Source organism: Panicum virgatum, unplaced genomic scaffold, assembly GCF_016808335.1.
Source record: "Panicum virgatum strain AP13 unplaced genomic scaffold, P.virgatum_v5 scaffold_3786, whole genome shotgun sequence".
Classification (NCBI taxonomy): Eukaryota; Viridiplantae; Streptophyta; class Magnoliopsida; order Poales; family Poaceae; genus Panicum; species Panicum virgatum.
In genome coordinates, this window is record NW_024376340.1 from 52,994 (window position 1) to 68,729 (window position 15,736).

Genomic DNA, 15,736 nt, shown 5'->3' on the forward strand with positions numbered 1-15,736 from the left:
GAAGATAGCAAAAACATCATGAGAATGCTGGGAAATGTTTGTTTGGTGAAGATCAATAGAGAGCAACTGTACATGAATTAGCACAACATGCTAGACTAGGATGGAAGTTTGTGTACAACATGCACGTTGTGCTTCTAGTAGATTGTAATGTGACCTGACTAAGCTTAATGATCAATATTTTTTTCCTCGCAAAAAAAGTGTCTGGTAGCAAATTTTTCCTTGGAATTAAATCCATAATAATAATAATAATAATAATAATAATAATAATAATAATAATAATAATAATATAGCTCACACCTTCTCCCTGGAGAGCCCATTGATACCGTACCTGCTACTACATTCATTGAGTTGTTCAATCCACCAGGTTCCCATCATGCATCCCATTCTCTCGCAACCACACTTTTTTTCCAACACGTACGCTTGGGATGAGGTACGGTTCCTATCTTTGCTGCCGAAAAGCTGCATGCATTGGATTTGCATTGCCACAGTTTGTGCTCTGCTAGCTGGTCGTCGTCAAACAAAAGACATTCACACGCTTGGCGTGTGAGTGGTTTTAGAAACAATTTTGCCAGAGACAACCGACCGATCGATCGACCGGCCGGCTTCTAGAGGACCTCGGACGGATCGGTGGACAGTTGTGCGGGTCAGTCTCGTCAATATATAATCAAACAAACAAAGACAGACGCACGCTTAGCGTGTGAGTGTACAATTTTATTTTGGATCAGGTTCTTTTAGTGAGGAAACTCATCAAACTTTAAACATCATCAGCTCCATTACCTGACACAATGCAAATTAAATTAAAGCAGTGATAGATCGGTCCATGCTCCAGCATACTGTTACTGGAGTGAGTATAAAAAAGACCCGGCTCCTCACGTCAGAATCAGATTCAGACACTTAGAGCAGCAGGGCTGGCAAACATGAAGCAGGTATTCATCAGCGTCGCGCTTGCCGTGCTAGTGGCGGCGGCGGCCGACGATGCGCTCCAGGTCCAGTACAGGAGGCACCATCGGCGCCACCAACCATCCCCACCCTCGCCGCCTCGAGCACCACCCACGCCGCCGCCCACCACCAACATGAACAACAACCCTTTGTGTAACCGTACATTATCTCCGGAGGAGGAGAGCTTGGGGTCGCGGGCGGAGTGCCCTCGCACGCCCCCGCTGCCGCGTCCCTTGGAGCCCCCGTGCTCCTGCCGCACTAGAGCCTTGCCGACCGAGTGCGCGATGCCCCTGGCGGGCCTGATGGCCTGCGTGCCCTTCATCACAGGTACCCAGGACCAAACCCCCACGCCGCAGAGCCAGTGTTGCGCCGGGCTCGGGGCCTTCTTCAACAGCTCGTCGACCCTGCGCTGCCTGTGCCCGGTGATCCTGGGAGACGTCAGCAAGATGCTGCCCAAGCCAGTTGATCCCATTCGACTTAAGTACGTATCTTAATTCATCTTAATTATCTCTTTAATTCATTCATCATCATCAGTTACCAATATATATATATATATATATATATATATATATATATATATGCATCTTTTATTTTCATCGCCTGCGGCAGCCGGGCACCCAGCCCCAGCGGTAGTAGAAAATTTCTCTCAGCTCTGGGAAGACAAGTCGTCGTCTCCTGCAGGTAATTAATATATTATTACAAGTTCCCTGCAACTTAACAGTAGCTGGATTAATTATATTGTTTTTGTCTCTCATGACATTCTTTTGATGATGTTTCTCCTATATATATTTATTCTTTGCAGCTCTGTCGTCACCGTGATATATATATCATGCATTCATCGTGCAGCTCATGATATATATACTCCAAATTAAAGTTGAGGAAAATGCCTCGTACGTGCAGTAGTATCTGATCCATATGTGTCAGCATGCACTTCAGAAATGAACCATTAGGGTTTGATCCATGTAAGCTAAGAGCATGTTCTTAAATTTAAAGGGCACAATGGCCAAAGACAAGGACTCTACTTATCATTCAATTAATAATCAAGTCATTATACATGTTGTGCGGAAATTTTCCACAAGGACTCCACGGTATCGACATCAATACCAATCTTTTTTCAGAGACGTTACTCTGCACGAGAACCGAAAGGGTAGTTTGTATCGATCGATCCCAAGATAGCAACTCAAATAGGAATATTAAAAGATAATATTTAATTTTGAGAATAAGACTATCAAAACAGAATGGAAGGAGTATACAAACAGTGATACGATCCTTCAGTTGAATAAATACTGCCATTCAATTATTATTATCTGTCGACAAAGTTAATTGTGTGCTCACATTGACACTCAAGCCGTGGCATAAATTTCATAAATTAAATGTGTTTATATGCATGCATAAATATGGGAGACATAAACTGTAACAAGAAATAAAGCTCATATTAGCATGTACAATTGGTGATGATAATAAATTGAAAAAGAAAAAAAAAATCAATTGATTGAGTATTTGTGTCAAATAAATATGCCAGATGATGCATTTTGTGCATCACCTGGAGTAAATTTTAGTACTATATATATATCAAGTTATGTTCCTGAACTTCTGAAACTCAACTATATAAAGTGTAAATAACTGGATGAGTACTCAAGCAGAAACAACAAATACACGAAAACTTGAACAAAATTTATAGAACCAATAACCACCCCCTTTTCTGAGTTTTCTCCCATCGGCGTCCAGGGCAATCTATACTCACAACTCCATGAAACTGGCCAATACAAAGGCTGTGAAGTACTAGTGCCCGAAAGCTGATCAGAGGGAGAACACCTGCTCATGACATGGTGGTCGCCTGGCTCTAGTTGGGCAAACATCTGGGCGTGCCTAGGTTTCGACGATGCGATGCCGGTTCTCGTGCAAAGATCTGGGCGTGCCTAGACGATGCTATTGCGCCGCCGGGAGGGTTGACGCCACCATGCTGGTGCCTGGAGAGTGGATAATTTTCTTTTTATTTCAAAATTTTTAATGATTTTTAGAAGAAAAAAATCCCACCTGAATTTTTTTTTCTTAGTCGCGCTAGCTGTCCTGACGCAGCTAGCGCATGCATGTGGCACATTCATATTATCCACGAGATGAATTGCCTATCTTTAGTCTGTCCGCAGTGGACACTGTAAAACAAACAGTACCCATCTTCCAGTACCATTTTACAGAGAAAACTCCCGTAGCGGGACACGCCAAGCCGTTCTCTATCGTCCCGGATGGCTTCCCGCACTGGATATCCAGCGCGCGTACGACCGAGACGCAAAACTGCTGTGCGCGAGCGCCATCGTCCTTCCCGCGGCCGTCCCCAACCGCCGCAACTCCGCACCTCCAGGGCAGCCGCAACTCCGCTGGGGCACGACGTCGGAGGAGGGCCGCGCTAGCCGAGGTCAAGCTCGCCCATGGCGTCGAGCTCGAGGGGCACGGGGAGGCGGGCCAGGAAGGGGAGGAAGGAGGGGCCGCCATCGGGGAGGGCGCTCGGGAGGTGGCGCCGTCGAATCCCCGGCCCGCCGCAGCCATGGACAGAGAGGAGGAGGCCACCGCCGGGGATGGGGCCACGCCACGCGCCACGCGCTTGAGACCACGCGCGCTCGCCGCCGTGCCGCTGTCCCGAGAGCCGCATCGCGCTCGCCGCCGTCCTGCAACGCCCGCCGTCCCGCAAGCCACCGCGCGCGTCGGTGTCCCGTCCACCACCGCCGGGGAGGCCGCAGAGGCCGCCATGGAGCTTGATCCGAGCGGGTCCCCTGCCCCTCCGCAGCCACAAGGCCCCGCGGCTCGCCGGCCGGAGACGCGCGCGGGGGTGGCAGACGACGGGGAGCTTCCGAGCTCGACGCCATGGCCGCCCTCGAATCCTCCTCGCCGCCCTCCGCCCCACTCCAGTGCGGGCCTCCGCCTCGCCGAGCGCCAGCGTGGAGGCGCTGGGGAGGAGGGAGGAGGGAGGGCCTACGGGCGGACTGCGGGCGGGAGGTGGCAGGGAGGACCGCCGGCGGGGAGGACGAGGATCGGCACAGGGGAGGGCCGCGCCGCCATGGATCTGCGGGAGGTGGCGCCGCCCCGCCTGGCCTCTCGCCGCCGCGCCATCCGCCTCGCCCCTCGTCGTCGCGCCATGGCAGGGGGCCGTGCCCCACCTGGTCTCTCGCCGGCGAGCTCTAGGGGCCAGGCCTCTTCGCTGGCGAGCTCCCTCCGCGCGCTCAGAGGAGGAGGGGAGGAGGATAGGGGAGGGGCGGCGCCCAGCAGTGGAGGAGAAGGCGGCGTGGGGAGAGGGAGAGAGAGAATGGGAGGGGAGGGCGTGGGGTAAAAAAGAATAAAAAAATCTAATATGCGGGTCCCACGGATGGTAGTTGGTATAGAGAAAAAATATAGGAACGGATGAGTACGGAGAAATTGAACGTAAAGAAGAGAATCTTGATGATTAGGATGAAATATTCTGTTTAGAGTATGAATATAGAGAACCACGAGTGCGAACATCCTTAGGAATTGAAGATAGCACGCACAAGACAAAGACGCCAAGACAAGAGGTAGCAGGTGTAGAATACCCAATCATGATTTTACCGTCGACCGGAGGTTCTCGAGCGCACGGTCGATCCGACAGCTCTCTCCTCTCACCCACCACGTGCGTGGCCCCCACAACTCTTTCTTCCGTCTGCTCTCATCCACTCGTTTTTTCTCCTTCCTTGCCCATTCTCTTTCCTCTAGAGACGGCGCAGGCTCTCATCCGCTCAGTTTATTCCCCAGGCCAGATCTGTGGCGACGACGGGATGGAGGCCGGCCGCCGGCGAACCCGCCTCGGGGGCAGAGCGGCAGCGGGTCAACGGGGCGGCGCGGAGGCGGGGGGATGCGGCGAGACGGCGCGGCGACAAGGAGCTGCGGCGGCAGGCCATCGGCGGGGTGGCGCGACGGCGGGGAAGCGCGGCAGGCCGGCGGCGGGAAGGCATAGCGGGGAGCAACGGCGCACTCGCCACCGGCTAGGAAGCCGATTTTTTTCTTTTTTCTTTTTATTTCTTTATTTCTTTTTTCTTTTATTTTTATTGGATCTGGATGTAAAAAATTTTTACGAAACTTTTTCCCCTATTTTTTTGGTTTAGGATGTAAATTTTTTCCCCCAAACTTTTTCTTTATTTAGATGCAAAAAAATTTCTTCAAATTTTTTTCAATTCTTTTTCTCAAAACTTTCCCTCTATCATCAAAATTTTCCTTTTATCTTCCTTTTTTTTTCGAATTTTGGATGTAAAAATTTTTTTCTTCAAATTTTTTTCAAAACTTTCCATTTTAAATTTTTTTCTCATTAAACTTTTTCCATTCTCTCCAAATTTTATAAAAATATGACAAAAAAATACTAAAAAGGGAAAAAAGATTGGTCGGAAGATCGCCGGTACGGAGCCCTCCGTACGGGCGACCGTAAACTAGCGTGCCCCTGCAGAATAGCAGTTGTAGGAGCAGATGCAAGATCGAGCATCAGAAAGTGAATATTCTCACATATTGAGCTTACAGCCTTACAGGCAATCTTCCATTGCAGGTTGTAGAGGGTGCCCTGCATCAAAATTGTGACGAGATTAAATATTACTAGTATATTTACATGAAAAAGAGATAGCCTCATCTGAAAGCACACTCATCAATATATCAATCAGAAGACATGCTTTGCTGTGTACATCCTGCCAAAATCAAATATACTCTTCAGAGGATCAAAGTAAATTAAAGCTCCATGAGCAGACGGATTAGCATATATTCTAATTAAGAAGCAATAAGCAGGAACATCTAGATTGCTCTGATAGTTCAAAAATCGTAACTCACTAATCAACATATACCCATTTATCAATTGTACATATGTCAGGACCTCTCACCCTCCAGTAGCCGCAGAGCACAGATCCACCCTCCGCAGAGCTTTGGGGCTACAGGAACAACCTCCACTCGCGCCAAAACCGCACTCGATCCGCGGCTGCCGTCGACGAGCCGCAGGGCAGCGCCGTCGTCTCCTCGCCTTGGGCAACGAGCCCGCGCCTTCGCCTCGCTGCCCCGGGGTGTTTTTTGCAAAATGTACCGTGAGCAGACGGCAAACCGACGAGCGTTGTACGTGCCCTTATGCGAATCTGACATGATGACGAGAGCCAGGCATGGAGTGCGAGTTTGCCAGCAGCTCCACGCTGCTCCTGGGCGGTGGGTCAGGTTGTGAGGAGTGGCCCACTGTCAATTGCTAAGGATATCTGTATGTTCTCTCTCTGCTCCGACACACAAAAGACCCACACCATCCTCTCTAGGCTCGGCGGCCGGGCGCGGCGAGCTTGGGACGGAGGAGCGGCACGGGGCAGCCGGACGCGGCCAGCTTGGGCCAAGGAGGGGCGCGGGTCGGCCAGGCGCGACGAGTTCGGAAGAGCAGCGGCGCGGCGAGCTCCCTCCACCCGCGCGGAGGCCGGGGCAGGGGAGGCGCCGAGCCTGTGCGGCAGCCAGGGCAATTGACGCGGCCGGCATGGCGAGCTCCCTCCGCTGGGGGGCGAACCTCGGCCGCCACCGCTGGCGAGCCCGGGGGGCGGAACTCGGCCTCGGCCTCCGCATAGGACCTTGCCCGGTGCTGCAGCAGACCTCCTCGTGCATGATGCTCTCCTCGGGCTAGGTGGAGCACAGGCGAGGTTTTCGCGGGGACGGGACTAGAGTTCGGCGCAGGTAGACGGGCAGCGGGTGGAGCGCGGCCTCGGTGCGGGGCGAGGTGGCCAGGCGGGCAGCAGCAACTGGCGCGCATGCACAGAGGCGGAGCGAGCCGCGGGGGCTGCGGCGCGGGTAGGTCGGCGTGGCGGCGAAGCTAAAAACAAATGTGAAAACTCGCGGAACACGATGGAACGAGGGAAGCATGAGCACCAGTGCTTCACCTAGGTCCGATTTGAGCCATTGGGCGAAAAAAAATGGCGGCCAGAGCTATGAGTTCGGCGACGAGGTGGATCTCGGCGGCTGACGGCACTGGCGGCCGTGGGATCTTCAATGCCCGGCGATTGGCGCCATGGGAGAGGTGGCTGAGGGGTCGAGCATGAGATTTAGAGGGTGTAGGAGCTCTATCTTGGAGCAATTCGGAGACGATGAAGGGAGGGGCTCGGGTTTGTCTAGGCTGCCACGCAGTCTGGACGAGGAAGAAAGGGTGCTGGCAGGTGCCCGGGTGGGCCCCATGACCCACCCTAAATTTTGCATCTCCACGGTATTATCAAGTATCTTTCAGGCTTAATCGTTGATTTTCATATGTTTAAAATTAAGACACCTTATTACTATATTATCAAGTATCTTTGATGCATTTTATACTTGTATAGTACTATATATTTGCCGTGATAAAAATTTTATATCAAGTTAGACCAATCTTATCCTAAAATTTGAGATACACCAATGAGTCTGAGCAAATTCTAGATACACCATTGAGCCCGAGCGAGAGAGAAGAGAGCATTGGCTATCTGGATAAGAACGAGAACGGCACGAACGCCAGAGGTTGGCCAAAAAAGTGGGTGCCCGTGCCTAGGCGGTTAACACGTGGCGATTCACCAGGCCGGGTCTCCAATATGGGCTCCGTGTGGCCAGTCCCAACGCGCCAGATAGGATCGTGTCCATCCGATTAAATGAGCATGCCACGTACTCAAAACGCTGATGTGGAAGGGCAGTAAATGAAGAAAGAGATCAAAACACCAAGACATCGCCCAAGGACGCAAGACGCGTTGGGGGCGAGCCCATCGTGCAGGAGTGTGGGGCCCACCTGGCGCTGCTGCATACCACTCGTTTCCATCGTTGGGCAGGGTGGTTTCTAAACCAAATGTACTGCTTACATGTCACATGGAAACTGCTCGTAGAAACCGTGGGTTGGGACTGGTCTTAGCCGTTGACGCAACTCCTGTCGATTCGAACTGTGCGGCAGGCAATCAGTGCACGGCGCGGCGCGTGGCAGTGGTGTACACTCGCCGGCGACGATGGCCTGTTTCTTTAATTTGTTTTATGGAACTATTGTTTCTTTAATTTGAACTCAACTCTTGAGAGATGATCAACCATAGAATTTTCTTTTTATTTCTTATCTCGGATTTCTATATATGTCAACTTCGTAGTAGTAGAATCCAATAATGGATGAGCCATGGTTTTGCATCTTATTTCTTAGCCATGAGGTACTTTATTTTTTTGTTCTTTCATTTTCTATGAACCAAATAGCTAGGCAACAAGAGTTTCACATATAGTACATCAACAACTATAAAATCTCCCACATCACAACTATAGTATAGGCTAATAGATTATATATGTGCCTTTCTGCATGCAGCAACGGTACCCATAGATGCTTGTTGCATGATTAGGAACGCATATATTGCCCATTCAACATAGAGAGCCAGGCACCTTATATTTAGAGACGACTCATTGATGTGAGTATTTGCCATCCTCTTGCCAATAAGGGTGTCTATCTCATTCCAAAGAAAAAAAAACAAGTAGCTGGTAGAGCGAGTGACGATGAGATCTTGGAGTGAACCAAATGTTGGCGTCTATATATGCATGACCATTGCTAGCTAAGCTACTGCCACGTACATATACCCAATTACTAGGAACATGTCGCCGTCCTTGGCGGTCCTCCTGCACTGCCTCTTGCTCAATCCTGCTGCTGCGAGTGCGATCACCCCATCATCCCCGGTGGTGAATAATGATTTCTAGAATGCGCGCATCTCTCGCCTCACCTTCTTCTGGTTTTTATTTTTACTACTAGTGCTTCTTGATTGTGTGCAAATTGGATGGCTCTTTAATTTGCTCTCTTTAATCCGTATCCGCCTCACCAGCAAGCTCACCTCGGATAGTCGGATTGATGCAGAGTATAGTAGTAGTATATATAACCAATGAATCAGCCAAGGATGTTTCATTTCAGAGACGACATGACAATCACCATGCATCAACATTGCTAGCACTATGGGAGGCTGGCACACGGCAAAGGCCGGTTTACTCACGGCAAAGCGCCCATGGCAAACAACGGAAGGCAAAGGGCTTCTTTCTCGTGAGCCAATTCATGGGCACACAGCAAACACTTTGCCATGTGCATTTCTTGACCCACGGCGAAAAAAGTTTACCAACGGCCGGACCACGTGGAAGCCCGCCCTCTTTGTCGTGTGCTCTAACGGCCCATCATTGGATGCCGCCGATTGAGGCTGCACATAATTGAAAATATTGTATGTGTTAGACAAGATTTAAGTTGTTAGTCATTACTTCTAATTCATTATTTCTAAGTCATTGTGAAGTCATTATTTCTAAGTCATAATTTAGTTCTAAGTCATACTAGAGTTATCTATCATTCAAATTGCTAAATCACTACGATAAATGAAACTAGAAGATTGTCAAGTCACTCACAGGAGTAGGAGTAGCTGCACGATAAGGAAGAGGAGTTGGAGTGAATGGCGGCGACGAAAGACCCATAGCCGAGCCCAGAGTCTGCATGTACCGAAGAGTCTTATCCAGCTTTAGGCGTTCGGATTGGAACTCTTCTTGCATTTGGGCGTACACTATTTTATTGCATGGTTAGAATACAAAACAAACATATTTAACAATCAAGGAATGACGAATGAAACAGAAATAACCTTCAGTGCTGCCATCTAGATCTCCGTAGTGTTTGGTCGTGGGCGTATGGCCGGGCTTGAGCTGATGCTCTTAGCTCGAATCTGTGCGAGAGTAGGAGTACTGGCCGTGTCAATTATGCTGTTGCCAATCCAGAACCGGCCATGCTTCTTGTCTCCTCCCAATCTCATGACGATTTCTCCATCAATGGGCTGCGTGATCGGGTCAAACTCAGGCCCATGGATCTCCATTGCCATCGAATTTTACTCACTGAGGCGGCTGTGGACGGTCGGGTTGTTGTACACTTTGGGGGTTCTCCAGGTTGTAGGTGACATCGGATGTCTCCTTCCCCATGCGGGCCAAAGCCCATGCCTTGATCGGGAGGCAAGGCTAGCCTTCAAGTGACGCCGACTGCGAAAAAAGCAAGATGATTAGAAATTATGTACAATTGAGCGTTAGAATAAAGAAAATAATTCACGTACCCATCTAGCCGTGTCAGGGGCGAAGCCAGCTACAAATGTCACCGGGGTCGCCACGTTTATGCAATGGGGTCAATAATAGTAATAAACAGTAGATTTCTATAGGATTTATGAAATTTTATCGGGGTCTTGTGACCCCAATGCCAATGGGCAGCTCCGCCCTGAGCCGTGTACTCTCCGATGGTGCGGTGCACCGAGCATTATCAAACGCCGCTGCCGGCAGGACTCGTGCATCTCCACCCAACCTTCTGCATACTACATGTCCACTATCATTTTTCAGCACTGATCATTCCTAGCTAACCACCACGGAGGCACCTACACGTCATCAAGTACATGACATATAACAAGATCAACATGTCATCTCAGAAAAAGTCAGTACTAATAATGTTGTATATTTACCCTTAGATATTGTTCTCGGGTCAGCCTAACCACCACGGCGGCACCTGCACGTCATCAAGTACATGACATATAACAAGATCAACACAGTCATCTCAGAAAAAGTCAGTACTAATAATGTTGTATATTTACCCTTAGATATTGTTCTTGGGTCAGCCTGAGGTTTCACACATCCTTTTTGTCGACCTTCACTTTTTTTATGCGACATTTGTAATCACAGTTGGTCTGGATGCGCGCCTCATAAAGAATATCCGCCACCAACTTGCGACAGGCCGTGTTAGCCACCTCGCGTGCCACAGTCATATTTCCCTCCTCATATCTGTAGAAATCTTGCACATAAACACGAACGAAGCCATTATTTCAAGATTGTTCAATTAATGAGATGTATTGACAAATGCAGTGCCTGAAAGACTTACCCATAGTTCCTGCAACACCCGCTCCGCTTTGGTCCCATAACACCTGCCTTGGTGGTCTGCTTGGTCGACGGCCTCCCTGTAGTGCTCCCACGCCGACGCCCGCTGAAGTTGGTCATCAATCTCCGTGCATCTCAGGTGGTGTAGCTTGCAAAGCAAGCCCAGAATGCCATTGAGGATGCGTTTGTGAACACCTGCAATGACGATTGTAAAGTTCCTGCCAAAGTGATCAAGGCAAAATATTTGTGTCAATTTTGAATTCAAATATATCAGTACAAATCATAGTGAAGCCGGGGGGCCGGGCGTGGCGCAGCGCTCCCTGGCCGCCAAGTGAAGACGAGGTCGGCAGCAGGGCGTGCCGCAGCCTGGAGGCGTGTCGGGGAGGGCAGGTGGAGCAGGCTCGGCGGGGAGGCGGACACCTGGCCTCGCGCGTTGCTATGCCGTCCGCACGCGCCTGGGCGTGGCGCGTCCGCGGCGGTCCGAGCATTAGGGGCATCGTGGGGCGGCGCCTCGACGCGGCGCAACAGCGTGGTGGGCAGGAGGCGACACTGGCGGTGAGGTGGTGGCAGCGGCGTGGCAAGGAGCCGAGCCAGGACGGCATGGTGGGCGGGTGGCAGGGTGGGGTGGCGGGGATGGCAGCGTGGGGCGGGTGGCGGGTGGTGGGGTGGGATGGCGGGGGTGGCGGCGTGGGGGCACGGCGAGGTGGGGCAGCTGGTCCGGGTGGTGGCGCCGGTGTGGTGGAGCGGCGGGGCTGGGTGCCCGCGCGGCAAGCGGGTTGGAGGGCCGGCGCAGCGGGTAGGTGGCGGCGCGGCACGGTGGGGGTGGCAGCGCGACATGGAGGGGGTGGTGGTGCGGCCTATGTGAGTGAGTGTGTGTGTGTGAGTGAGTGCGTGTTGGGCCGGGACGAGAGACAGCTAAGTCCCTGGGGGGACAACTTTGCCGTGTGCCAGGATTTGGGGCACAAGGCAAACTTTTGTTTTTTTTTCAAAAAATCAATTTGTATGAACTAATTTGATTTCAAAAGTTGTTTTACAAAATTTGATCAAATGAACATTGAAAATACATTGCAAGACACTAAACAATTCGTGTTTTATGATTCTTAGCGGAAAAATCCATTTTTTCATGCGTTTCGAATTTAATTTGAAATTGTATCAACTAAATCATTTCCACAACGTGTTTAACGAAATTTTATTGAACGAACTTTAAATACTTTTGCCAACACGTGGCGCGATAGCCCTACCACGCTGTTCACGCCTTCACATCTCACAGAAATATATGAAAATTATAAATGCAAGTCCAATTCCATATATATCGTCCCCTACAGAAGGCATATGTAATCAATCAGGCAAAAAGAAAAGGACCTCTGGTGAACGAGGATGCAAGCTTTTGATGCTGCGGCTGGGTACTTTTTGCAATTTACGTGATTTTAGGTGAGAATTTAGTGCAATGTGCAAGTTTAGAGACGACCAAGCTAGTGTTTCTTTGAACTCAACTCTTGAGAGATGATCAACCATACAATTTTCTTTTTATTTCTTATCTTGGATTTCTATATATGTCAACTTCGTAGTAGTAGAATCCAATGGATGAGGCATGGTTCTGCATCTTATTTCTTAGCCATGAGGTACTTTATTTTTTTGTTCTTTCATTTTCTATGAACCAAATAGCTAGGCAACAAGAGTTTCACATATACATCAACAACTATAAATTAAATCTCCCACGTCACAACTATAGTATAGGCTAACAGAGTAACAGATTATATATGTGCCTTTCTGCATGCAGCAACGGTACCCATAGATGCTTGTTGCTGATTAGGAACGCATATATTGCCCATTCAACATAGAGAGCCAGGCACCTTATATTTAGAGACGACTCATTGATGTGAGTATTTGCCATCCTCTTGCCAATAAGGGTGTCTATCTCATTCCAAAGAAAAAAAACAAGTAGCTGGTAGAGCGAGTGATGATGAGATCTTGGAGTGAACCAAATGTTGCCGTGCCTCCGCATGTGTTGGAAAATGAAGAGATCGAGCTAGCTATCCTATACGGAGGCAGTGCTGTCTGATCATCCTTTCGTTCCCTTCTAAAGGAAGGTGCGATGAAGCTTGTCCATGGCTTTGATTTGCCATCCGCCAGTATGGATGACAGTAGTGATCGATTACACGGGAGAAGGAATGTACCACGAGACGGCAGCGATTGGACGCGGGATGTGGGCGGCGAGGGCCGGGTGCTTCCGCCTTCGAGGTCGTGGCCATGCCGGCTGTGGCGAGGACGCCATCGTCCGTGGAATCGCTCAGGTTCGATTTGTGTGGCCACTGCCGCCCCAGGTGGACCAGCGGTCACAGCCAACAACTGGGGCGGCGGCTACAGCCACCCCGAGTGCAGCAATCAGCATCATGATCAGCTTCTTCGTCATGATAACAAGATGCATGCAGACAATTGATGCCAAAGAGGATTGCAGTCGACAATGTTTATATAGACAAAATTTCCTATATGGTTCTCCTAAAGTCACCTCTTTCTTCCTTGACCCAGTACACATTAACTTCATTTCTTCCCTTATTATGTGGCCCTTCTGTCAGTTTTGAGTGTTAATGGTATTAGCAGCCACATGAAAGGCTCATTTTACCCCTATTTGTATTTCTATAACTAAATTGATATTGGTACACGAACTTTTTGAAAAGAGAAGTGCCTGCAATATGTATATGTATTTTTCTTTTCAAAAAGTTATGTTTTCTTACCAAGCCAAGCTAGCATTTTAGCTCACTGGCATAGCGAGCCAGCTCGAGCTGCTGGCTCGCGAGCTCAACCAGCCGAAGGTTACCAACACAGCCGAACCCAATCTCGTCAGCTGTTATCTACCTCAAGACCATACGAACCCTTGTCATCCACTCGTCGTCAAGCCTGTGTTGCCCTCTCGGACCCTTCCCTTCTCCTGCAGCATGCACCGACGCTGACATCGCAGGGCGCGAGATCTCGTGCACCCACCCCTCCCTTCGGTGCCTTGCGCAACTGCACCGCATCCCTTGAAAACCCTTGGGTACTGGCTAGCACTTCTTTCCCCCTCTACATCAGTGCCACCACATCTTCAAATGACTCATCATCATCATCATCATCATCATCATCATCATCATCATCATCATCATCATCATCATCATCATCATCATCATCATCATCATCATCATCATCACACTGCAGTCACCAACTTAAGTTTTGGGCCCATCTACAAACACATCATCTAACTGAGTAGCCCTTCCTGATCTAACCTTCCTCTTGAACATCTTAAAAATTCTTCAGAATCTCTTAGGCCTCATCATTCTCTCCTGATGTGCAGCTGTCTCCAGGCAAGCATTCACTGTCGTCTAAGCTAGACTGGTCACCAATCTATCCCTCTACATGTCCACTCTCACCAATTTTGGCCTTACCCTTGCTAGGGCTATAGAATTCCTTCACAAACTGAATTTGCTTATCAATTTTCTATCTACTTTCATTGTTGATGGGATCACTCCTGCCGAACCTGCTCTCATGTCAAGATCTTCATTCATTGCATCTTCCTCCATGTCAGCATCTCCTTTTGAGCCTTGATCAGTACCCAACTCATCTTCATAATCATTATTTCAAGCATATCATGTATAGTTGGAGCCACAACATCTTCTCCAGTGCTATTTGCCATCTCAATGCAAGTATTTTTTTTGACCAAAAAGATTGTGGGGGAGTTCCCCACAGCAAAACTTTATAAATAAAAATGACAAAGTACAGGGAGATAATACTTACAAAGCATAGAAAGGGGGTAGAGAATATACAAACATAGAGAAAGAAACATTAAGTGATCGCTTCTAGCCAAAGAATAATACTAAGATGTTTGTCCTCCCTAACCCTCACGAGTTGGAGATAAACTTGATCTCTAAATTTCTTCAGCCAAAGGTGTAGCGTCGGGGTACCATTGTCAAAGATCTTGGAGTTGCGCAAGTTCCAAAGTTCCCAAGCTGCAAATACAAATATTTCCATGAAGAAAGACAGCCCCGTCCTGTGAAGTTCATGAAGGAGACGATCACTGAGAGTTCTAGCCATATCCCAAGTAAAACCAAGTTTGTTCCAGCAGGCCACGGCAAAGGGACAAGTGAAGAACAGATGATCCAAATCTTCTTTACTATAAGTTGAGCAGAGGACACAAAAGGAGTTTGGCTGAACGTGAAAGTGCCGACGGACTAACATATGCCTTGTGTTCAGTCAGACCACTAAAAGAAGCCAGGCAAAGAACTTTAAGCGTGATGTGCTTTTGGATTTCCAAAGTTTTGCGAAGATTGGATGGCTATGAGAGTTCTGGAAAACCAATCTGTAATAACGACTTGAGGAATAGATTTGATTGCCCAAGATAAAAGACCAAGAGTCTGGTGAATCTGCATTGTAATCAATCTGTAGAAGAAGTGTTTGCATTTCAAAGAGTTCCTCCAAAGCCTGCTGTGAAAGTGGCAGATGAAAGATGCTATCAAGATCCTCTGCTTGAATTATTTCTCTGACAGAGATGTCAGGATTCAAAGCAAAAGAAAACAACCTTGGGAACTTGAAAGACAGAATGTGAGAGGACCAGAGGTCACCCCAAAAAGTCACTATAGAACCATCACCAAGGGAACATTTCACAATTCCTCTGTAAAGCACATTGAGCCTCAGCAAATCTTTCCACCAAAAAGAACCTACTTCAACTGAGGCATGAGGAATCTTGGAGGTATAATATCTATTCCAGATCAATTGTACCCAAGGAATATCTTGCCTACTGTAAAATTTGTGAAGCTGCTTCAAGAGTAAAGCATCATTCTGCAGCTTTAAGTTAAGAACTCCAAGGCCTCCGTTTTGTTTAGGTTTCTGCACTAAGGACCAAGCTGCAAGGTTTCCACCTTTCTTAGTTGCATCATTTCCCCTCTAGAGACACTGCTTACGGGCTCTGTCA

At 48.8% G+C, this 15,736-nt stretch overlaps 1 protein-coding gene across 1 annotated transcript; it reads left to right on the forward strand.

Moving 5' to 3' along the window:
* The first annotated feature begins 903 nt into the window (after nt 1–903).
* Nucleotides 904–1,992, forward strand: LOC120694160. Its single transcript, XM_039977336.1, has 3 exons — nt 904–1,420; nt 1,549–1,620; nt 1,742–1,992. Exons 1-3 carry the CDS (start codon nt 918–920, stop codon nt 1,809–1,811), a joined length of 645 nt encoding a protein of 214 aa, XP_039833270.1. The 5' UTR covers nt 904–917; the 3' UTR covers nt 1,812–1,992.
* The last annotated feature ends 13,744 nt before the right edge of the window (nt 1,993–15,736 follow it).

Coding starts and splice junctions, on each gene's coding strand:
- LOC120694160 (XM_039977336.1), top strand. CDS start 918: ATGAAGCAGGTATTCATCAGCGTCGCGCTTGCCGTGCTAGTGGCGGCG. Junction 1,421..1,548: donor GTTGATCCCATTCGACTTAA/GTACGTATCTTA, acceptor CGCCTGCGGCAG/CCGGGCACCCAGCCCCAGCG. Junction 1,621..1,741: donor CAAGTCGTCGTCTCCTGCAG/GTAATTAATATA, acceptor TATTCTTTGCAG/CTCTGTCGTCACCGTGATAT.